At 41.9% G+C, this 24553-nt stretch overlaps 1 protein-coding gene across 4 annotated transcripts in view; it reads left to right on the top strand.

Annotated features, from left to right (window-relative positions):
- FBH1 (F-box DNA helicase 1) overlaps positions 1–24553 on the top strand; it is a 46877-nt gene that overhangs the window by 16293 nt on the left and 6031 nt on the right. For all 4 annotated transcript variants that reach the window (XM_038388636.2, XM_038388614.2, XM_038388617.2 and 1 more), the window contains exons 8-16: positions 1237–1331; positions 2779–2947; positions 6505–6733; positions 12146–12233; positions 12668–12754; positions 13469–13605; positions 13865–13964; positions 14890–15011; positions 17418–17493. In XM_038388636.2, the coding sequence (XP_038244564.1) occupies positions 1237–1331; positions 2779–2947; positions 6505–6733; positions 12146–12233; positions 12668–12754; positions 13469–13605; positions 13865–13964; positions 14890–15011; positions 17418–17493 (1103 nt within the window). The remainder of the gene's footprint in view (positions 1–1236; positions 1332–2778; positions 2948–6504; positions 6734–12145; positions 12234–12667; positions 12755–13468; positions 13606–13864; positions 13965–14889; positions 15012–17417; positions 17494–24553) is intronic.

Below are 24553 nucleotides of genomic sequence, written 5' to 3' on the forward strand. Positions count from 1 at the left end.
ATCCTGTCGTCTGTATTGATATAAGTTGCTGAAAGCTTGCTACATAAAGGAGAGATTGTCCAGTGGTTAGAGCACTAGCCTGGGCCTTTGGGAATTCAGATTCAATTCCTGCTCTGCCACAAACATCCTTTGTGACCCCGGGCAAGCCACTTGGCCTCTCTGTTCCTCAGTTTCTCATCTGTAAAATGGGGATAATGGCACTGCCCTACCTCACAGGTGAGGTGATGGGAATTCTTTAGATACTTTGAACATGTGGGATTCAACCCTCTTGTTTCCCAGCCCTTAGTTCCATTCCCTCACCCAGAAATCTTAGTTTAACTATGGTTCTCTCACAGTTGCAGTCAATAGAAAGGGAGTTTTCTGAGAATAGTTATTTGTTAACAAAGGGCTTTGGAAGAATCAGGAGGATATACCTAGATGGAGGAATTTTTCTCTTGGTATCTCATGCCAACTTTCTGGAAAAAGGTAGTTTGCTATGTAGTTTTATTACAGTTAATTATATTTTTATTTATAAAAACAACACTGAAATACTGAATTGCTTTATAAACATTAATTAAACTTCACAGCTCCTCTGTGAAATAAAGGATAATGATCCCCCAGGCTACAGCTGGGGAACTGAGATGAGGCACAGAGAGGTTAAAGGTAGGGTGACCAGATAGCAACTGTGGAAAAAACAGGACAGGGAGTGGGGGGTAATAGGCGCCTATATAAGAAAAAGTTCCAAAAAAATGGGACTGTCCCTTTAAAAACAGGACATCTGGTCACACTACTTAAAGGTCAAATGTTGAAAAGAGCCCAAGTTCTATTTTCAGATGCGACTCAGAAGACTAAGTCCCATTGAATTTTTTCAGTGAGATTTAGGAGCCGAAGTCATTTCTGGAAATGGGTCTTAGCACCTGAATGACTTAGGCTTAAAGGCTCCCAAGTGACCTTATGTAAGGTCACACCCATTCTTTCTCCCATCTGCAGTCATGTTGCTTTTTTTTCTCTCCAATATCTGCCCGTTCTACATGGTCCCCACTGCTACAACCCTCCTTCTGGCCCTTGTTATTTCTGGCCTTATATGGCTGTAGCCTTTTCCTATCTGACTTGACTGCCCCTTGTCTCTCCCCAGTCCAGCCTCTCCAATAGGAGAGCGTTGCAATTCCATGCTCAGGCATGTCGTTGCTATAAGTTCCTTGTTGGTTGTGTATTTTAACAGAAAAATAACTGTTTTGCTCTTATTTTATTTTTTAGTAATAAGTTTGACATAAAACCAACCCATGAACAGCAAAGGATCCTAAACCACACAATCTTGCCTGGTCAAGTAGTGAAAATTATGGCATTTGCAGGTAAGAAAGCTGACTGCGAAACAAGTTGCAGCGTCGCTTTATCCAAAAAAAAAAAAAAAAAAATTGGCTTACTAGACAATTGCGTAAACTCCAGTTCTGTTGTGTTTTTTTCCTTTGTTGGAGCTGAGGAGGTACACGTGGCAAACACTGCTTACAGCTAACAAAAATGAATCGAGGTAGATTTTTGTGTAGAAATCAAATACCTGTATAAACATGTAGGCAGGAAATAAGCAGCTTTTTAGAATACTCGTATACAACTCTAGCTCCCCATACAAGTGGAATAAAAGAGGGTGTTTTTTATAACACAAAAAAGAAATTAAGGGCAGTAAATTATAAAAGAAAATAAATTTTTGACCTCGCTCTTAGTAGCAGCATTGCAGTAGTGCCAGTTTTGGATTAGGGCTTCCTGGTGCTAGGCACTATAGAAACAGGTAAATAAAGCAGCCCCTGTCCTGGAGAGTACACAGACCAGGATAATATGGTGCAACAGGTAGAAATAATAGAAAAGGGGTGGGGGAGAGTGACAAACACATTACACATTGTGAAATGTTATGTCCTGAGGTTGCCCCCTTGGGGTAAGAGTGGGCACTTTGCTTATATCATGCATAGTTCTCTAAGTAGCTGCAAACCTCTGATCTGGGTCTGGGGGACAGTCCTTCAGCTGTGCCTTTTAGCGAATCTGTCCTCTTTTGGGGGATAGAAAGCAGTCCCAACCATAGGAAAGTACTTCCATAGGCCTTTTCCTTGAGCAAGGGAGAGGGAAGCAATCTGTCAGGCCCCACAGGCAGTCGAGGTTCCCACTCTTCAGTGCAAGTAAAGGCGGGGAGCAGGGCTTCAACGCAGAAAAACAGATGGGCTTGTCTTCTTCCTTAGAGGGCCAAGGCAGGCAGCGTTTGCAAGGCACAGGGTCCCAGTCTGGGGCCCCTGGCTCTACTTGCTTCTGAGTGCCGCCTCAACTGGATGAGGTCCTCCCTTTTGAGTGCCTGCCTCCAAGCCTGACTTGCCATGCGAGTTTGGTCTGATAGTGACCACAGGAGTTCCTTAGCCCCTGACTGGCTGGTGGGGTGTCATCTGTTCCACCACACCCATACAAGACAGTAAACTCAGCTTGCCACTGTCTAGACAACGGGTGCAATTCATTTTCCCAGAAATTTCTCATATCAGATAGATTAGCTGGAGTGTTTTAAAAGTACTGCGTGATTTTGTAACTGTTCATAACACTTGTGGCTACAGGTTGAGATTTCCAAAGCAGACTTAGCCATGCACCTCCCATTAATTGCAGTGGAGGTTGGTTGGCTAAATGCTTTAGTTGGCTTTGAAAATCTCAACCACATTGCGCAGACTAGGCTAATGATATAGGGGTGATGAAGAGCCTGATGGGCGAGAAGTGCTGGGAATACAGGTAGGATTCTGACACAAGGACACCTTTCCTTCTTTTGTTCTTCAGGTACGGGAAAGACCTTGACTTTGATCAAGTATGCAGAGAAGTTTCCCCATCTCAACTTTCTGTATGTGGCATTTAACAAGGCCATAGTGGAGAACGGAAAGAGTGTCTTCCCCCCTAATGTTATTTGCAAGACTTTCCATTCATTAGCGTACGCGAGTGTCGGCAAAGAGTAAGCAGCGATCTTCTCATTTTCCTGTTCATAGAGCAGGGTGGGGCAAACTGTACTGTTCAGAATGTCAGCGTGTAGTCCACCAGCCAGTGCTTTACCTCTATGGTCAGCAGAGAAACCAAGGATGTATCAGCCTCGGAGCTCTAGGATGATTCTTCTACATCAGTTGAGGGCAGTGCATGGAGGAAATTTGCACTGTTGCCTCCTGGATAGTATATGCCACTCTTCGAAGGGCACTAAATTGGCATAGAAATCTTTAAGGTATTTTAAAAGAGTGAATAAAAGAAATGGGCATCTTGCAGGGAATTTTGCAAAACATCCTATTTGAATTGGGGGGAATATCAGGGGGCGCAGATAATCTTCTTCCAAGAATATTAAAGGAATTGGCACCTGAATTTGCAAGCCCATTAGCAAGAATTTTTAATGAATCTGTAAACTCAGAAGTTGTACCAAATGATTGGAGAATTGCTAATATAGTTCCTATTTTTAAGAAAGGAAAAAAAAGTGATCCGGGTAACTACAGGCCAGTTAGTTTGACATCTGTAGTATGCAAGGTCCTGGAAAAAATTTTGAAGGAGAAATTAGTTAAGGACATTGAAGTCAATGGTAAATGGGACAAAATACAACATGGTTTTACAAAAGGTAGATCGTGCCAAACCAACCTAATCTCCTTTTTTGAAAAAGTAACATTTTTTAGATAAAGGAAATGCAGTGGATCTAATTTACCTAGATTTCAGTAAGGCATTTGATACCGTGCCACATGGGGAATTATTAGTTAAATTGGAGAAGATGGGGATCAATATGAACATCAAAAGGTGGATAAGGAATTGGTTAAAGGGGAGACTGCAATGGGTCCTACTGAAAGGCGAACTGTCAGGCTGGAGGGAGGTTACCAGTGGAGTTCCTCAGGGATCAGTTTTGGGACCGATCTTATTTAATCTTTTTATTACTGACCTTGGCACAAAAAGTGGGAGTGTGCTAATAAAGTTTGCGGATGATACAAAGCTGGGAGGTATTGCCAATTCAGAGAAGGATCGGGATATTATACCGGAGGATCTGGATGACCTTGTAAACTGGAGTAATAGTAATAGGATGAAATTTAATAGTGAGAAGTGTAAGGTTATGCATTTAGGGATTAATAACAAGAATTTTAGTTATAAGTTGGGGACGCATTAATCAGAAATAACGGAAGAGGAGAAGGACCTTGGAGTATTGGTTGATCATAGGATGACTATGAGCTGCCAATGTGATATGGCTGAGAAAAAAGCTAATGCGGTTTTGGGATGCATCAGGGGAGGCATTTCCAGTAGGGATAAGGAGGTTTTAGTACCGTTATACAAGGCACTGGTGAGACCTCACCTAGAATACTGTGTGCAGTTCTGGTCTCCCATGTTTAAAAAGGATGAATTCAAACTGGAATAGGTACAGAGAAGGGCTACTAGGATGATCCGAGGAATGGAAAACTTGTCTTATGAAAGGAGACTTAAGGAGCTTGGCTTGCTTAGCCTAACTAAAAGAAGGTTGAGGGGAGATATGATTGCTCTCTCTAAATATATCAGAGGGATAAATACAGGAGAGGGAGAGGAATTATTTAAGCTCAGCACCAATGTGGACACAAGGACAAATGGGTATAAACTGGCCACCAGGAAGTTTAGACTTGAAATTAGACGAAGGTTTCTAACCATCAGAGGAGTGAAGTTTTGGAATAGCCTTCCAAGGGAAGCAGTGGGGGCAAAAGATCTATCTGGCTTTAAGATTCTACTCGATAAGTTTATGGAGGAAATGGTATGATGGGATAATGTGATTTTGGTAATTGATTTTTAAATATTCAGGGTAAATAGGCCTAATGGCCTGTGATGGGATATTAGATGGGTGGGATCTGAGTTACCCAGGAAAGAATTTTCTGTAGTATCTGGCTGGTGAATCTTGCCCATATGCTCAGGGTTTAGCTGATCGCCATATTTGGGGTTGGGAAGGAATTTTCCTCCAGGGCAGATTGGAGAGGCCCTGGAAGTTTTTTTGCCTTCCTCTGTAGCATGGGGCACGGGTCACTTGAGGGAGGATTCTCTGCTCCTTGAAGTCTTTAAAACACGATTTGAGGACTTCAATAGCTCAGACATAGGTGAGGTTTTTCGTAGGAGTGGGTGGGTGAGATTCTGTGGCCTGCATTGTGCAGGAGGTCGGACTAGATGATCAGAATGGTCCCTTCTGACCTTAGTATCTATGAATCGCATTTCTGTTTATGGGCATCATTTTTTATATTTCTTTTTCATTGTTTTGTGGTGGTAAAAGGAAAAAAAATGTCTCTCTTGTTGCTCCTTTATGAGGTTTAAAGAAGACCTGTGAGGGATTTTTTGTGTTTGTTTTTCCTTTTTTTTTTTTTACGCTAGAAATTTGTGTATCGTCTTCCCTGTTTCTTCTTGATGAGCCTATGAATGACTGGATTGCTGGTAGGATTAAAACACTAGAGAAACCATATAATCAGACTTCCTTATGTCCCTTTGACCACATCCTCAAAATTAAACATGTGCTTTCCTGAATTGGCTTTTGATGCCCTGTTTATATTAAAAGTTGTGCCAGTTTAAAATCACACCGCTATTTTAAACTGATTTAGTTAAACTGATTTAGTTAAATCAGCAAAGTCCTGTGTGGACACACTCTTAATGCTGTTTAAACCTGGCATACATTGAGTTAGCTTTAGCCCACACAGTTTTGCACTGATTTAAATAAATCAGTTTTAAACTGGTTTAGAGATAAACGAGAGCGACTTGGAATATAGACAAGGCGTGAGCGGGGAGAGGATTTTTTCTTCTGTTGAGACTGTTTAAAGTCTTTTTGTTGTTTGTTAAAACGTGTTTAACCCAAAGGCCTCAATAAACAATTGGAAAGAAAACCTCTTTTGTTAAAAATTCAGCATCTTCCACTCCCTTAATAAAGGGCTGTGTGGGTGCCAAATCAGCACATCTAGGTCCTCCATAAAGACCTCCAGAAAAACATTAAAGACCAGAATTGACAGCCCTGGTATTTCTCAGGTAAAAGGTGTGGAAGAAAAAGAGCCCTTCTTATGAAATAGCCTTTCAGGACTTCTTAGATATCAGGAAGAAACAAACAAGGGCTGGCATGCAATTTTCAATCCCTTACATGTCGCCTTTAAACCAGTTTGCAACCAGCAGTGTTTGAATTCATTCATATAGGATGGCCCAGTGGTGGTGATGCTAGGCTGGGATTCCGGAGATGTGAGTTAAATTCCCTGTCCTGTCACAGATTCCCTGTGACTGTGGGCAAGTCACTTAGCCTCTCCGTGTGCCTCAGTTTTCCCCATCTGTAAAATGCGGATAACAGAACTTCCCTATGTCATAGGGCTGTAGTGCGGGTAGATACGTTAAGGACTGTGAGGTTCCCAGATCTGTGATAGTGTGGGAGGGTCATATAAATACCTTAGATAGCTCCTCTTTGCTCCTTTCAGCATTAGTAATAGAAGGAAAGGCTCTGTCACTTCTCTGATAAGTTTTCTTGCAAACTAATAATGTGTTGGGTTTTTTTTGTCTGTGGCACAGCTATAAAGAAAAAGGCAAACTAAATTTTTCCAACCTGTCACCCTACACGATCAGCTTCATTCTCAAACACCGCACAGGACAATCTCTCTTCGTAAGAGCAAAGACAGTAACTCAAACGCTTGGAAGTTTTTTTGCTTCTTCAGATGAATTCATATCAGTGGAGCACACCCCCATATGGTGCAAAAATACGCACGGAGCAAGGGTCCTCGTCTGTGAAGAAGAGAAGCAAGTGAGTATTGATGGAGAGGCAAGAGTTCAACTGGGAAGGAGTAGAACATGTGCATCGAAGCAGACTCCAGTGATTCAGGGTCCTTATGATTCAGCAGTCAGAAATTATCAATCAAATGCATTTCTCTTGTTTCCCTTGGGTTGGTCTATGAAAAAGGAATATGTCCTCCTTATGTGATCCTCTAGAAGCAGATGAGACAAGAAACTCATAGTTCTGATCCAATGTCTTTTAAAGTCATTGGGACACTTTTTTCCAGTAGGTTTAGACCAGAAGAACGGAGAGAGAAACTTGAGATCCCATGTATTTCTGTTAATATTTGGAAGGCATTTCAGTATTACAGTGTTGACAGTGGTATAAAAATAATTAGATACATTTAAGAGGGCCAGTTCTGGCTTAAGAATACAGTTCATTTCCTCAAAAAGAAGAGGAGTACTTGTGGCACCTTAGAGACTAACAAATTTATTTGAGCATAAGCTTTCATGAGCTACAGCTCAATTCATCGGATGCATGCAGTAGAAAATACAGTAGGGGGATTTTATATACACAGAGAACATGAAACAATGGGTGTTACCGTACACACTGTAACAAGAGTGATCAGTAAGGTGAGCTATTACCAGCAGGAGAGAGAAAAAACCTTTTGTAGTGACAATCAAGGTGAGCCATTTCCAGCAGTTGACAAGAACGTATAAGGAACAGGGGGGAAACATGGGGAAATAGTTTTATTTTGTGTAATGACACATTCACTCCCAGTACTTTATTCAAGCCAAATTTAATGGTGTCCAGTTTGCAAATTAATTCCAATTCAGCAGTCTCTCCTTGGAGTCTGTTTTTGAAGTTTTTTTGTTGTAATGTTGCCACTTTTGGGTCTGTAATCGAGTGACCAGAGAAATTGAAATGTTCTCCGACTGGTTTTTGAATGTTATAATTCTTGGTGTCTGATTTGTGTCCATTATTCTTTTACATAGAGACTGTCCGGTTTGCCCAATGTACATGGTAGAGGGGCATTGCTGGCACATGATGGCATATATCACATTGGTAGATGTGCAGGTGAACTAGCCTTTGATAGCATGGCTGATGTGATTAGGCCCTATGATGGTATCCCCTGAATAGATATGTGGACACAGTTGGCAACGGGCTTTGTTGCAAGGATAGGTCCCTGGGTTAATGGTTCTGTTGTGTGATGTGTGGTTGCTGGTGAATATTTGTTTCAGGTTGGGGGCCTGTCTGTAAGCAAGGACTGGCCTGTCTCCCAAGATCTGTGAGAGTGATGGTCGTCCTTCAGGATAGGTTGTAGATCCTTGATGATGCACTGGAGAGGTTTTAGTTGGGGGCTGAAGGTGATGGCTAGTGGCGTTCTGTTATTTTCTTTGTTGGGCCTTTCCGGTAGTAGGTGACATCTGTCTCTGTCAATCTGTTTCTTCAGCAGGTAGGTACTTCAGCAGGTGGGTATTGTAGTTGTAAGAACGCTTGATAGAGATCTTGTAGGTGTTTGTCTCTGTCTGAGGGGTTGGAGCAAATGCGGTTGTATCGTAGAGCTTGGCTGTAGACAATGGATCGTGTGATGTGATCTGGATGAAAGCTGGAGGCATGTAGGTAAGTATAGCGGTCAGTAGGTTTCCGGTATAGGGTGATGTTTATGTGACCATCGCTTGTTAGCACTGTAGTGTCCAGGAAATGGATCTCTTGTGTGGACTGGTCCAAGCTGAGGTTGATGGTGGGATGGAAATTATTGAAATCCTGGTGGAATTCCTCAAGGGCTTCTTTTCCATGGGCCCAGATGATGATGTCATCAATGTAGTGCAAGTAGAGTAGGGGCATTAGGGGACAAGAGCTGAAGCTCGTTCACCTGCACATCTACCAATGTGATATATTCCATCATGTGCCAGCAAAGCCCCTCTGCCATGTACATTGGCCAAACCGGACAGTCTCTATGTAAAAGAATAAATGGACACAAATCAGACGTCAAGAATTATAACATTCAAAAACCAGTCGGAGAACACTTCAATCTCTCTGGTCACTTGATTACAGACCTAAAAGTGGCAATATTACAACAAAAAAACTTCAAAAACAGACTGCAACAAGAGACTGCTAAATTGGAATTAATTTGCAAACTGGACACCATTAACTTAGGCTTGAATAGAGACTGGGAGTGGATGTGTCATTACACAAAGTAAAACTATTTTCCCATGATTCTCCCCCCACACCCTATTGTTCTTCTCACTTTCTTGTCAACTGCTGGAAATGGCCCACCTTGATTATCACTACAAAAGAGTTTTTTTTTTTTTTCTGTCCTGCTGGTAATAGCCCACCTTACCTGATCACTCTTGTTACAGTGTGTATTGTAACACCCATTGTTCCATGTTCTCTGTGTATATAAAATCCCCCTACTGCATTTTCCACTGCATGCATCCAATGAATTGAGCTGTAGCTCACGAAAGCTTATGCTCAAGTAAATTTGTTAGTCTCTAAGATGCCACAAGTACTCCTTTTCTTTTTGCGGATTCAAACTAACACAGCTGCTACTCTGAAACTGTTCATTTCCTCTGTCTAACAAGTAGCTGTATGGCTGAACAAAACTTTGGCATTAGCTAGTTGTTTGACTGGGATTTTTTATTTGAGTTTTGTGTCTTAACACATCCATACACTGTTGTTAAAATCATGTCATGTTAACATTTAGGAAAAGTCTAGAACAGGTTTATTTTTAACCAGGGTTTTGGTTTTTATTTTTGTTTTTTTAATATTTTGAATGCCTGTAATGATCACTTAACATGTTAATTTCTTCAAATACGTAATTTTTGATTTAGTCATCCAAGTACATAATGGAGATTCATTTCTAGAGACCAAAACTCTGTCAGTTGATAAAATGAATTTTCACAAGGACTTAAGTTCTTCAAGTTATTTCCTGCAAAGCACTATTTTTAACCCTCAAGAAATGGGGTCTGGAAATGAGATCATGAGTCTTCCACTTCTAGATCACCATTTCAAATCCACCTCAGGTCAGAATTGGCTGTCTGGAATTCATTTCACAGAGGCTACTAAATGACTGCATGCTGAGAATTAAATACTGGACTCAATCCAGTTCCCAGTGATAAGTGCTGGCATATTAATTTAGCTGAAATATCTAAGCCCAAAAAGCTAATGGTGCCGACATGACTCTGTCACTATCCAACATTAAACAGTGTTAGACAAGGTCTGGAGTTGGATATACAGACCCCTGGAATTGTTTCATGACAAACACACAAAGGCCTGGTCTACACTACAGAGTTAGGTTAGCTTAACTATGTTGTTCAGGGCTGTGAAAAATTTCATTCCCTGTGCGATTTAATTAAGCCGACCTAAATCTCGGTGTAGACACCTCTAGGTTGGTGGAAAAACTTTTCTTTGACCTGCCTATAGCCTCTTGAAGAGATGGATTTACTTTAGTTACAGAAGAAACTTTTCCATCAGTGTAGTGTCTATGCTACTGTAATGTTCCAGCTGTAGACATACTCTAAGAATATGATGCCAAAATTTAGCAATTTATTAACTAAAATATGGGTGGTGGGGGGAGGAAGCTAAAACAAGTTATAAAGCAGTTTAAACTTGAAATTAAATGATTACATGAGACAAACTTAATCAGCACTTATTAAAAGACCCTTTTAAAGAAAGGACATCAGTTAGAGTCCCTTATTTTGTTGGAAAACCCTTCTAAGTGGGGAGGAAAGGCTTAGTTTTTTTGTTCAATTTAGAGATGTAAAGGATGGTTACTTTTCCTGCTTCTGACAAACAGACTCAAGGGGAGGAAGAGACAGGATAGTAAAGGTGGACGAAATTCGGCTTTTGTTGATGATCTTGGGATTCCAGGCAGCAAGTCAATCATAGACAGATGCTCTGGGTTGGCAGGTTAACCATGAAAGCTGCTCACTGGGCTCTGGCCCATTTCCCAGGCTGGAGTCCGAGATGTCATCTGGTTGGTTGGTTCCTCTCTTGTACCATTCTCTCTCTGGCTTGGAGGGATGGGCTGTCTCATCTCATTGTGTTGGTGCCATGTGATACGACTGATTTCAGGATCAGATCAGATGGAAAGCCAAGAGTGAGAGAACAAGAGGAAAAATAGTGGGGCAAAGCGGATCATACAAGGGAAGGAGAGGCAAAGCAGGATCTTGTGCATCTCTGTTGGCTCAGCAGTGAGGACCAGGTGTCCCTGTTCGTACATAAAGGTCTGGACATCTCATTGATGCAGTGACCTTCAGGATCCCTGGGTGAAGGACAATGTCCTTGGAGTGGAGTGGGACGGAGGCCTGATGGCCTTCCCCCTCCTGCAGGAATTCCACTAATTGATTTGCCAGTCCCTATCCCCAAAAATCTTTTATTAAGGGTCCTGAAAGAGGGGTGATGAGTGGAGTGGTCCATCTGCCCATTTTTCCCACCCCTTCCCATTTTGTTCACCTATAAGGCCTAACTTCTGACGTGCCAAGCGTAGTCCATTGATTTCCAGTCCCACACCATTCTTGTTTACCTGGCACAATGTTAACACAGTCCTTGAGTTATATCAGTAGGCCTTTCTGTTTGGATTAATTTAGTCTCTCTCTCTCTCTTTTGCATCTTTTCTCATCAACATTTGTAATTGGTTATTGTGACCTTCTATGAACTTTCACTCACTTTTTACAATTGAGCTTACAATTAGGGTAAATTTGTGGGCCCAGTTATTCCAACGTTGCCCTATACCACACAACAAGCAAGCAAACCAACCAACCTGTTCAGTTGGGACTAATGGGCAAACTTACCAGAGAGGCCAAGGGATGAATAGGCATGAAGACTGAACTTCCCGTTCATCCTTAGAAGCCAGTGGGACTATTCCCATCCACAAGTTTTTGCAGAATTGGGACCTAAATTTTAGATATGATGGGTGACAAACAAGAGGATTGGGTGAGGAAGAAAGTGTTACAGTAAAACGGTCACATGGTTACTCTTGATTGATACATGCATATCCTGAGTTTCTGCTCCATAGAACTGTTGTTTTGGGCTATTTAAAAAGTGAATTCATTTTGTGGCATGGCAGATGTGCGGTTTTCAGGAGGCATTTCAGTTAGGAGTGGACAGATTTAAGAAATAAGTTTTGGCGAGGGAGTTCCCCATGCAGGGGGAGCTCAGTGTTGTTTGCCATGTGGAGGGTCCACACAGGAGGGAAATATGTCAGGAGATGAGGTCAGAGATGGAAGCCAGGGGAAGAATGGCTATGATCTTTCAGGGCTATAAGAGAAATTGAAGCTTGATAGGTGAGTCATTGGAATACCAGAGGAGGGACAATGTGATTAGGCATGATGCAGACTATATGTTTGTCATCTCAGTTATATCGAAGTAGTTGAGGCAGCAGAGAGTGAAGTTTTATGCATGAAAATCTACCTGGATTCTTCTGATGTTGCTTTCCAGATCATTGTTGAAGAAGCAAGACGGATATGGGACAATATGAAAATTCTAAATGGAAATACAGAACTGAATTGCAAAATGACATCGGATGGTATGTTGTCAGAAAGATACAGACGTTAAAAGGGACATCATCAGTTTAAACAGCAAAAATAGTAACACCTGCGATGGCTTTTACTGACAGCAATCAGAGGGAGAAGAAACCTATCTTTTCCCAGTTTGCTTTGTGCAAACAGCTCTTGTGTGCCTTCAACAGTTCCTGGAGTATGATCAGAATCACAAAACCTGTGTAATTATTTTTCCCTTTGGTGGTTTGTCTTCCACGAGCAGCTAGGGAGAAGGCAGCATACAGGAGCAAATAAATAATATGTATAAACCCACAAAATCGGTGGTCAGAAACTGCTTTTAAAACACTCTTTGAAAACTGGCTGGGTTTCAGATTGATAGAGTCTCATTAACCTGACAGTAACTTGCCCTTAGTTGTGACTTTTACATCTGAAATACCTGATCGTCCGATCCTTCTTCCAGGGTATTTGAAGCTTTGGCAGCTTGAGAAGCCACGGCTTTTTACATATGATGCCATATTTGTGGATGAAGCACAAGACTGCACGCCAGGTGAGTAAGGCAGGAGACCATCTGAACAAATAATTACCTAATTAACCCCATTATTCCTGTGCCACCGATAGGAAATAAAGACACCAAGGGAATTGATAACTGAGCTAGGAGGGGAACTTGGTTTCTATGCCTGAACTCAGATCACTAACCCACACATACGGACCTGGTTGTTTGGGGGTAGGCGGGACGCATTAGGAGGAGGGAGAGCGGGTTTTATGTTTTTCACAAATGCCTTCAATTTCTGTGCAGCAGCATCATTATTATTATAAGTGGTGCCTTGAGGCCCCAACCAAAATTAGGGCTCTGTTGTGGTAGGCCCTGTAGAAACGCATAGTAAGGGGACAGTCCTTGTTCTGAAGAGCTCGTGGTGTCCATAAATAAGACAAAGCGTGCGGGGAAATGGAAGGATTGTTCTCCTGGGTTTACAGTTGGAGAACTAAAACACAGATTGTGATTTTTGCCTAAGGTTGTCACACAGGGAGTCCACGGTGGAGAAGGGAATTGAACCCAGGCGTCCTATGTCCCAGTTCAGTTTCTTATCTACAAAACCATCAATATGTTCTAATAATTTCTTGTCACTTATGTGGTTAAAGGGCGTGTTTATTTCCCAGTTGCTTGTTTGGGCTGGAGCCATTTTATTAACCATGTGAAGTTTGTTTTGGTTTGGCGAGCAGATCCCTTTGAGTTTCGTTCATGCTTCACTTTTTGCTGCAGCCATCATGGACATTGTGCTGTCCCAGACCTGTGGAATAATCTTTGTAGGAGACCCACACCAACAGATCTATACCTTTCGAGGTGCTGTCAATGCACTCTTTGCAGTGCCACACACGCACATCTTCTCTCTCACACAGGTAAGACTGGGCAGTGTGTGCATGTGTATTCCAGTGCTGAAGACCCATCAGTCTCTTCAGTAATGCATTTACTTCAGTTTAAAATTTAAAAAGGAATGACCTTGCCTCTTCCAAGAGCTAGCAGCGAGAAAACATCCCATGTTGTCTGTTAATCAAAGTGGGTCATCTTTGTTTCATAAGCAGGTGTAATTTCCTGTGTACTTTTGGTGTGGGATTTACTTTTTTGCCTGATCTCTGCTTCCTTTGCTCCATCTTGTAGAGTTTCAGATTTGGCCCTGAAATAGCTTACGTTGGATCTACTATCTTGGATGTCTGCAAGAAAATCCGGAATAAGACGTTAGTGGGTGGAAATCAAGAGGGTAAGAAATTAAATTGTGTTTGTACAGCACCTAGCACAGGTCCTGATCCAGGACTGGAGCTCCTAGGCACTATTGCAATACAAATAATAATACATGCTTTTTAAAAAAAAAATCATTGTGGCGGGTTGGATCACAGAAACCCCTTGGGAGCTGCCACCCAATGTGCCAAAACTACTTCTGCTCTTGCTTTCCTGCCCTGTCAGCTTAGGATTTCAGTGTCCTGCCTGGTTTAAGCCAGACCCGCTAGCCTGCTGCAAACCCAGACCCAGGTCTGAACCACGTCCCCTAACAGCTGTAGGCTTAACTGAAAGCAGTGTACAGAATTGTGCCTGTCTTTAATACTCATCCTTGGGGTGGAGAGGCTATCTCCTTAGCCAGCTGAAGACAAAATGGAGGGGTCTCCCAACCCCCTCCTCTCTCCTATGCAGAGTCCAGCTCCAAGATGGAGTTCTGGAGTCACCTGGGCAAGTCACATGTCCATGCGTGAGTCACAGTTTTTACAAGCAGAAGCCATTGCCCACATGGCATCTTGAATGTCTCCAGGAAGACTTCTTATGTGGATTGGAGATTCCAAGATGCATTGTTCCTTAAGTGCTTCTTGATTGGGTACTTAACTTTGCAAATTCTTTTCTCCAGGAACTGACCAAACGCTCTACTAAGGTTATTTAGAAATCAAGCCCGTACACGGCCAATATTCATAACGTCAAATACAAAAATGATACATGCATACAAATAGGATTAATAGATTCAGTAGGTCATAACCTTTACATAGGTATGTTACATGGCATATGTAGCATAGAACATATTCCAGTTATGTCATATATATTCATAAGCATGTTTCCATAAAGCCTTATGGGGGCCACCGTCACATCATACTTGCTTTTCTTCATGCACTGGCTTACTGGGCCTTTTCTCCATCTCCCAGGTGATGTCAGAGGCAGCATGACTGGGAAGACTGCTTTCTTATCACGGGGCAATTTGAATGTGTTTGAGAACGCAGTGACAATTACTGGAGGAGAGAGACCAACAAAAATACACTTGCTTGGGGTAGGGCTTCAGAGTAGCAGCGGATTTCTTATATTGTATGTGGAAGCTGTGAAAGCTTCTGGGGGAGGGGGCATTGAAATGACTCTAATTAGGGGTCCTCCTCTTTCTAAGCAGTTTCAGTCACAAGTATAAACGCTTGTCTTGAAGTAAGTGTCCTAGATCCTCCAGAGTCCATAAGAACGGCCATACTGGGTCAGACCAAAGGTCCATCTAGCCCAGTATCCTGTCTTCCGACAGTGGCCAATACCAGGTGCCCCAGAGGGAATGAACAGAACAGGGAATCATCAAGTGATCCATCCCCGGTCTCCCATTCCCAGCTTCTGGCAAACAGAGGCTAGGGACACCATCCCTGCCCATCCTGGGTAAGAGCCATTCATGCACCTATCCTCCATGAACTTATCTAATTCTTTTTTGAACATAGCATATGATCTTGTTAAGTCACGAAGCAAAGTAATTTAATGGTGAGAGCAGCTGCTCACTCGCTAATGGGAAAAGGTTATTATAGTGGATTAAGGTGAAGCTGTGAATATTCCTGTCTGTAGTGACACCTAATTTTCAGTTATACTTCTGTGAAGGAGGTAGTATCAAATCTAACTCTTAATTCCCAAGCTTCTCTAGGTGTACGTTGGTCTTTAAAAGTTATTGGTGCATATCAGTGCACTCAGCATTGGCCTAACTCCGCTGCTATTGAAGTCAGTGGTAAAGCTCCAATTGACTTCAGTGAAAGCAGAGTTAAGCCAGCACCAAATGCTTTGACTTAGTTCTTGTGGTTTCAGTTAACTTTCTTAATAGTCAAATTGTTGACACAGGAGCCTAGTGGCTTTCATCTGTTGAGCATTTTGTAAAACCCAGAAAAAATGTTCATAATAATAACCCAACTGAACAGGTGCTAGTAGTATCAAAATGGTGTTTGATTTTTGGCATTTTATCTCTCTGTAGAATTTTTTTCAGGTCTGCGGATAAAGAGGACTATAAAGTTTTGGGAGTCATGTTTTCAAAATTCATACTAAATTGCATCTGCAAAAAATGTGTGTGCACTTGTAGTACAAGCATAAACATTTATTCATGTTTTTGCATGTTCAAATTTTGCAGATGCACTTTTAAGAATAATACTTCACACTTGAATAGCACAATCCTTCTGAAGTGCTCAAAGTGTTTTACAAAGAGTTAGGAATTAAGGCCCTCCAATCCCTGTGCAAAATGGAGGAGTTATTCGCATTGTACCAGTGGGAAACTGGAGGCACAAAGAGGTTAAGTCACCTGCCCAGGTTACTCAATAAGTCTATGGAAGAGCCAGGAATAGGACTCTGATCTTTTGAATTTCAATCCTGTGCTGTAAGCATTAGACCATTTTGCCCTCCCTTTAGTCATGAAGCTGTAAACTAAAGCTGAAGAAAAATTGGAATCTCCAGGCTGTGGGAAATTCTGATGTGTCACTATTTTTGCATCCTGAGTTGGACTGAAAAGCCCCCAAATTTCCTGAAACGAAAAACTAAATAAAATAAAATAAAATAATCTTGATTTGGAAATGTTTTGTTTTGACACTTTTTTTTTATTTTTAAATGAAAAGTTTCATCATTATCAAAACTAATGTTTCATTTTGGTTTGTTGAACCAAATTGCAACATCAAACTGCAGTTTCCTTTAGTGCCCCGCTGTCTCATGGGAATTGTAGTTCCAGTGTCTCATGGCCTCGTTCTTCCCTATTAGCTGGGCTCCCTGGCTAGACTACATCTCCCATGATGCCCTGTGACTGCCATGATGCATCCCACAGTTGAAGTCCAGTCATGGAGCCAAGGCTATATGGGAGAATAGTCATGAAGCACCCAGAACTACAACTTCTATGGAGCAAAATAGGGGAAATGCAATTTAAAGTCAAACTGACTTGAAATGAAACATTTTGGTTCAGGTCAACAAACAGAAATATTTCTATTTGAACTGAAAATTGTTGGAAAAGGAAAATTTTACTGCAAAATTGACATTTTCCCAAGGAAAGTATTTTTTTTTAATTGAAACTGCATTTTCTTGAAAAATCATTTTGATGAAAAAATTCCCAACCAGTTCTAATGCAGTCTAATCCACAAAATACATTCCTGGCCACAAAACATGATGACCAGCTGGGATTTTGTTTTCCATTGCTCATTCTGTGTGTTTTTGGTTAGTTGCTGTGTTTCATCTGGGATCATCCACTAGTTTTAGGCTAGATTATTTATTTCTAGCTTCATAATGATCATGCATACTATAGTGTGCATTTTAGGAATATAGTTTCACGTTTGAGTCTTTTGAGTTGTTTTTCCTATTTCAATGCTAGTGAATCTGATACATTTTGGCAGGAAACCAGCTCATTTGTAAACTTTAAGTATAACCTTCAATTAGGTCAATTTTAAGAAAATCTTTATCTGTTTAGGGGCCTAAAAATTTTGGACTAGATAAAATTCATGATATTTGGAAACTTCTTCAACCTGAAGAGGCTCGTGTGAGATGTGAGTATGTTCTCCTGTCTTCTTCCCCAGAAGTTGTGTACCATGATGTTAACTTTTCTAGCTTCTACCATATCTCCAACTGCCCCAGCTGATACATGTAAACCTCTTTCACTTCAGTGTGATTGGGGATCATGTTGTTTGTTCATCTTCTGGGTAATTTGTGCCTTGCTGATTGTGTGACGTGAACGGCCTTCGGTGATGGTTATTTCTGTGTTTCTACTGGTGCATTGGAAATGTGGAATCTGACGTCATAAGAACAGCTTACGCTTCCAGATCCTGTCCTCTGAGATTCTTGGTCTCAGCTAGAAAAGTCCAGTAAACCATGTTTTATCACTGTCCTTTCCATTTCTTTGACATAAAATGGAGGTATTTATTACATTTTGCATGTTGGTGATCACCTTTTATTTAGTTTTAGGGTATCATTTAGAAGAACATTGTCCAATTCACTTGAAAAAAAACAAAAATACAACAAACTACCTGTACCTTGGACCCAGTCTACAGTGTTGAAGCTGTGATTGTTAATGTTAGGTGGAGCCCGGGAGTGAATCCGGGGTTGTAATGGAAACTTAGTTGTGGCCTTCAACATGGGAGTGACTTTAGAATATCAGCCATTAGGAGAAGTGCCTTCGTGTAAGAACATAACCTCTATGTGATTGGGTTAAACTGCATGGACCTTGTCTGTCTGTCAGTTAAAAATGTGATTTGTCCCACTCTAAATTCATTCATAAATTCAATCATTGAGTCCAAGGCCAGAAGGGACCATCGTGATCAGCTACTCTGACCTCCTGTGTAACACAAGCCATAGAACTTCCCCAGAAGAGTTCCTATAGCAGATCTTGTGTAGAAGAACATCCAGTATTGATTTTAAAAATTGACAGTGTTGGAGAATTCACCATATCCCTTGGTAGATTGCTCCAATGGTTATTTACCCTCATTGTTAAAAATTCATCCCTTATTTCCAATCTCAATTTGTGTAGTATCAACTTCCAGCCATTGGATCTTGTTATACCTTTCTCTGCTAGATTCATAGATACTAAGGTCAGAAGGGACCATTCTGATCATCTAGTCCGACCTCCTGCACAGCGCAGGCCACAGAATGTCACCCACCCACTCCTATGAAAAACCTCACCTATGTCTGAGCTATTGAAGTCCTTAAATCATGGTTTAAAGACTTCAAGGAGCAGAGAAGCCTCCCTCAAGTCAGCCATGCCCCATGCTACAGAGGAAGGCGAAAAACCTCCAGGGCCTCTCCAATCTGCCCTGGAGGAAAATTCCTTCCTGACCCCAAATATGGCGATCAGCTAAACCCTGAGCATATGGGCAAGATTCACCAGCCAGATATTACAGAAAATTCTCTCCTGGGTAACTCAGATCCCATCCATCTAATATCCCATCTCAGGGGATTAATCCTATTTACCCTGAATATTTAAAGATTGAAGAGCCCATTATTAAATATTTCAGATTTCAGAGTAGCAGCCGTGTTAGTCTGTATTCGCAAAAAGAAAAGGAGTACTTGTGGCACCTTAGAGACTAACAAATTTATTAGAGCATAAGCTTTCGTGAGCTACAGCTCACTTCATCAGATGCATTCGGTGGAAAATACAGTGGGGAGATTTATATACACACACACAGAGAACATGAAACAATGGGTTTATCATACACACTGTAAGGAGAGTGATCACTTAAGATAAGCCATCACCAGCAGCAGGGGGGGGAAAGGAGGAAAACCTTTCATGGTGACAAGCAGGTAGGCTAATTCCAGCAGTTAACAAGAATATCAGAGGAACAGTGGGGGGTGGGGTGGGAGGGAGAAATACCATGGGGAAATAGTTTTACTTTGTGTAATGACTCATCCATTCCCAGTCTCTATTCAAGCCTAAGTTAATTGTATCCAGTTTGTAAATTAATTCCAATTCAGCAGTCTCTCGTTGGAGTCTGTTTGTTTTTGAAGCTTTTTTGTTGAAGTATAGCCACTCTTAGGTCTGTGATCGAGTGAACAGAGAGATTGAAGTGTTCTCCAACTGGTTTTTGAATGTTATAATTCTTGACATCTGATTTGTGTCCATTCATTCTTTTACGTAGAGACTGTCCAGTTTGGCCAATGTACATGGCAGAGGGGCATTGCTGGCACATGATGGCATATATCACATTGGTAGATGCGCAGGTGAACGAGCCTCTGATAGTGTGGCTGATGTGATTAGGCCCTATGATGGTATCCCCTGAATAGATATGTGGACAGAGTTGGCAACGGGCTTTGTTGCAAGGATAGGTTCCTGGGTTAGTGGTTCTGTTGTGTGGTGTGTGGTTGCTGGTGAGTATTTGCTTCAGATTGGGGGGCTGTCTGTAAGCAAGGACTGGTCTGTCTCCCAAGATCTGAGAGAGCGATGGCTCGTCCTTCAGGATAGGTTGCTGGAGAGCTACTAGGCAGCTCTCCAACACCACTTTCTACAAGCCATTACCCTCTGATCCCACTGAGAGTTACCAAAAGAAACTACAGCATTTGCTCAAGAAACTCCCTGAAAAAGCACAAGAACAAATCCGCACAGACACACCCCTGGAGCCCCGACCTGGGGTATTCTATCTGCTACCCAAGATCCATAAACCTGGAAATCCTGGACGCCCCATCATCTCAGGCATTGGCACCCTGACAGCAGGATTGTCTGGCTATGTAGACTCCCTCCTCAGGCCCTTCGTTACCAGCACTCCCAGCTATCTTCGAGACACCACCGATTTCCTGAGGAAACTACAGTCCATTGGTGATCTTCCTAAAAACACCATCCTAGCCACTATGGATGTAGAAGCCTCTACACCAACATTCCACACAAAGATGGACTACGAGCCGTCAGGAACAGTATCCCCGATACTGTCACGGCTAACCTGGTGGCAGAACTTTGTGACTTTGTCCTGACCCATAACTATTTCACATTTGGTGACAATGTATACCTTCAAATCAGCGGCACTGCGATGGGTACCCGCATGGCCCCACAGTATGCCAACATTTTTATGGCTGACTTAGAACAACGCTTCCTCAGCTCTCGTTCCCTAATGCCCCTACTCTACTTGCGCTACATTGATGACATCTTCATCATCTGGACCCATGGAAAAGAAGCTCTTGAGGAATTCCACCATGATTTCAACAATTTCCATCCCACCATCAACCTCAGCCTGGACCAGTCCACACAAGAGATCCACTTCCTGGACACTACGGTGCTAATAAGCGATGGTCACATAAACACCACCCTATATCGGAAACCTACTGACCGCTATTCCTACCTACATGCCTCTAGCTTTCATCCAGATCATACCACTCGATCCATTGTCTACAGCCAAGCGCTACGATATAACCGCATTTGCTCCAACCCCTCAGACAGAGACAAACACCTACAAGATCTCTATCATGCATTCCTACAACTACAGTACCCACCTGCTGAAGTGAAGAAACAGATTGACAGAGCCAGAAGAGTACCCAGAAGTCACCTACTACAGGACAGGCCCAACAAAGAAAACAACAGAACGCCACTAGCCATCACCTTCAGCCCCCAACTAAAACCCCTCCAACGCATCATCAAGGATCTACAACCTATCCTGAAGGACGAGCCATCGCTCTCTCAGATCTTGGGAGACAGACCAGTCCTTGCTTACAGACAGCCCCCCAATCTGAAGCAAATACTCACCAGCAACCACACACCACACAACAGAACCACTAACCCAGGAACCTATCCTTGCAACAAAGCCCGTTGCCAACTCTGTCCACATATCTATTCAGGGGATACCATCATAGGGCCTAATCACATCAGCCACACTATCAGAGGCTCGTTCACCTGCGCATCTACCAATGTGATATATGCCATCATGTGCCAGCAATGCCCCTCTGCCATGTACATTGGCCAAACTGGACAGTCTCTACGTAAAAGAATGAATGGACACAAATCAGACGTCAAGAATTATAACATTCAAAAACCAGTTGGAGAACACTTCAATCTCTCTGGTCACTCGATCACAGACCTAAGAGTGGCTATACTTCAACAAAAAAGCTTCAAAAACAAACAGACTCCAACGAGAGACTGCTGAATTGGAATTAATTTGCAAACTGGATACAATTAACTTAGGCTTGAATAGAGACTGGGAATGGATGAGTCATTACACAAAGTAAAACTATTTCCCCATGGTATTTCTCCCTCCCACCCCACCCCCCACTGTTCCTCTGATATTCTTGTTAACTGCTGGAATTAGCCTACCTGCTTGTCACCATGAAAGGTTTTCCTCCTTCCCCCCCCCTGCTGTTGGTGATGGCTTATCTTAAGTGATCACTCTCCTTACAGTGTGTATGATAAACCCATTGTTTCATGTTCTGTGTGTGTGTGTGTATATAAATCTCTCCTCTGTTTTTTCCACCAAATGCATCCGATGAAGTGAGCTGTAGCTCACGAAAGCTTATGCTCTAATAAATTTGTTAGTCTCTAAGGTGCCACAAGTACTCCTTTTCATTTTGAGACCTATCAGCTAGCCAGTTTTTAATCCATTTAATGTGTCATGTTAATTTTATATCCTTCTAATTTTTAATCAAAAAGTCAAGTCAAAATATTCCATCAACACTGTTACCTTTATCAACCAAACTTGTAGTCTCATAAAGATAAGATATCAAGTTACTTTGACAGGATCTGTTTTCTATAAACCCATGTTGAGTTGCATTAATTACGTTGCCCTCCTTTAATTCTTTATTAATGGAGTCCCCAATCAGCTGCTCCATATCTTGTTCGGGATAGATGTCAGGCTGACAGGCCTATAATTACCAGGGTCATCCTCTGTACTTTTTTTTAAAAATTGGCACAACGTTCGCTTTCTACCAGCCTTCTAGAGCTTCCCCAGTGCTCCAAGATTTATTGAAAATCAAGAATAGCAGTCCAATGAGCTCCTCAGCCAGCTCTGTGAACTCACAGATGCATGTTGCCTGGTCCTGCTGATATTAAAATATCTGACTTTAATAGTTGCTGTTTAACATCCTACTGAGATACTAATAGAATGGAAAGAGTGTTATCACCATATGATAAAACTATCTAATCTGTTTTATCACCAAATACAGAACAGAAATATTTATTGAACCCTTCTGTCTTTTCTGCATTTCTACTGATAATTCTATCATTTCCATTTAGTAATAGACCAGGACCGTTGTTCTATTTGTTCATAATATAGTTAAGGACAATAAGAAGAAGGGGTTTTTTTTAACTCTGCTGGCCATCGACGACGACTTATGTTCCTTTGCTTCCCTTATAAATTTTCTGCAAATCCTAACTTCTGATTTATGTTCATTAATATCAACTTTCTCTTTCTTCCTCTGTTATGTTATGTTATGTTCGTTTATTTTTATAACTGCTTTCCCCTCTAAACCAGGTTGTTTTTTTTTAAATGGCGCAGCCTTGTGTCTTATTTGGCATCTAATAAGGTGTTCTTAAACGAGTCCCAATTATCTTTCATATTTTTCTGATTGAATTCTTCCTTCCAGCTGATCTGATTCAAAATAAGAAAAGGAGTACTTGTGGTACCTTAGAGACTAACAAATTTATTTGAGCATAAGCTTTCTGAAGTGAGCTGTAGCTCACGAAAGCTTATGCTCAAATAAATTTGTTAGTCTCTAAGGTGCCACAAGTACTCCTTTTCTTTTTACAGAAGATTGTGCGGACATTCTTCTTCTGCATGCTTTCAAGTTCCCTGACGTCATCTACTATCCGCACGATATTCCACGACATACTGTCATTAGTGCCTATATGAACTATCTCCAATAGATCCTTGCCTGTTGACTTTAGCAGCTTATCCAATTTTAGAGTGGAGTCTTGTGTCTCAGCTTTGGGAAGGCAGCCCACTATCCTGTTTTCATCCTGTCCCTGGCAGAATATTCTTTCGATTCTTCTTAGTATTGAATCTACAGTAAGGATTGTCTGTCTTCCTTGGGTAGTTGGAGAACTCTTTGAGGGTTAACTTGATTTCCTTTCATGTTAGGCTGAGCTGCCATCCACATGCTGTACATCTCTCTGTTTCCTTGGAGTTGCTGGATCTCGAGAGGTATTTTCCAAAGTTTCTACGTTGAGGACCTGGTATCAATTTAAAGCTACTAGCTGTGTGGAATTCATCCCAGTCCTCCTTTACTCCCCTTTCTCCAGCTGTGTAGAATGCTGCCATGATCTTCTGCGTCCCATGGTTGTGAACCACCAGGCCTCCTCTCTGACTTCCTCTATCTTGGATTCCTGGGTGGCAAGCGTCATGCTCCCTTGAACCTGTTGTTTCCCAAAGCTGGCTGTCTAGGAATGCCTCATTTTCTCTGGTTTTTCAGTAGCGTCTCTACTTCTCCCTTCAATCCAAGAATCTTTTCCTCCAGTACAGCCACCAACTTGCACTTCGTGAGCAGGAAATCCCTTCTGTCAGGAAAGAGAACGTGGCATATCCATTGCAGCTCTTCAGGGGGGAGGGATAACTCAGTGGTTTGAGCAATGGCCTGCTAAACCCAGGGTTGTGCGTTCAGTCTGTGAGGGGGCCATTTAGGGATCTGGGGCAAAAATTGGGGATTGGTCCTGCTTTGAGCAGGGGGTTGGACTAGATGACCTCATAAGGTCCCTTCCAACCCTGATATTCTATGATTCTGTGACCACTGTTCCATCACTGGTCATCTTCATAGTTGCAAGAATATCTTGACTTCTGTAAGAATCCACCCCGTAAACTGTTCTGCTAACCCAAAAGTATCCCAGTATCTCCAAAAGGCCATTTACCATTTAGAAAAATAATAAACTTAGGCTTTTTGGGACACTTGCTACTGCTAATCATACCTAGCTCTTATATAGAGCTTTGCATCAGTACAACTCAAGTGCTTTACAAAGGAAGTCAGTATCATCATCCCCATTTTACAGATGGAGAAGCTGAGGCACAGAGAAGTGAAGTGACTTGCCCAAACTCACCTAGCAGGCCAGGGTTGGAGTTGAGAATAGAACCCAAGTCTCCTGAGTCCTAGTCCAGGGCTTGCCCCACTGGACCATGTTACCTCCGCTACTCTCTAGCTCCATTTCATTTG

This window comes from Dermochelys coriacea, chromosome 1 (assembly GCF_009764565.3).
Source record: "Dermochelys coriacea isolate rDerCor1 chromosome 1, rDerCor1.pri.v4, whole genome shotgun sequence".
Classification (NCBI taxonomy): Eukaryota; Metazoa; Chordata; order Testudines; family Dermochelyidae; genus Dermochelys; species Dermochelys coriacea.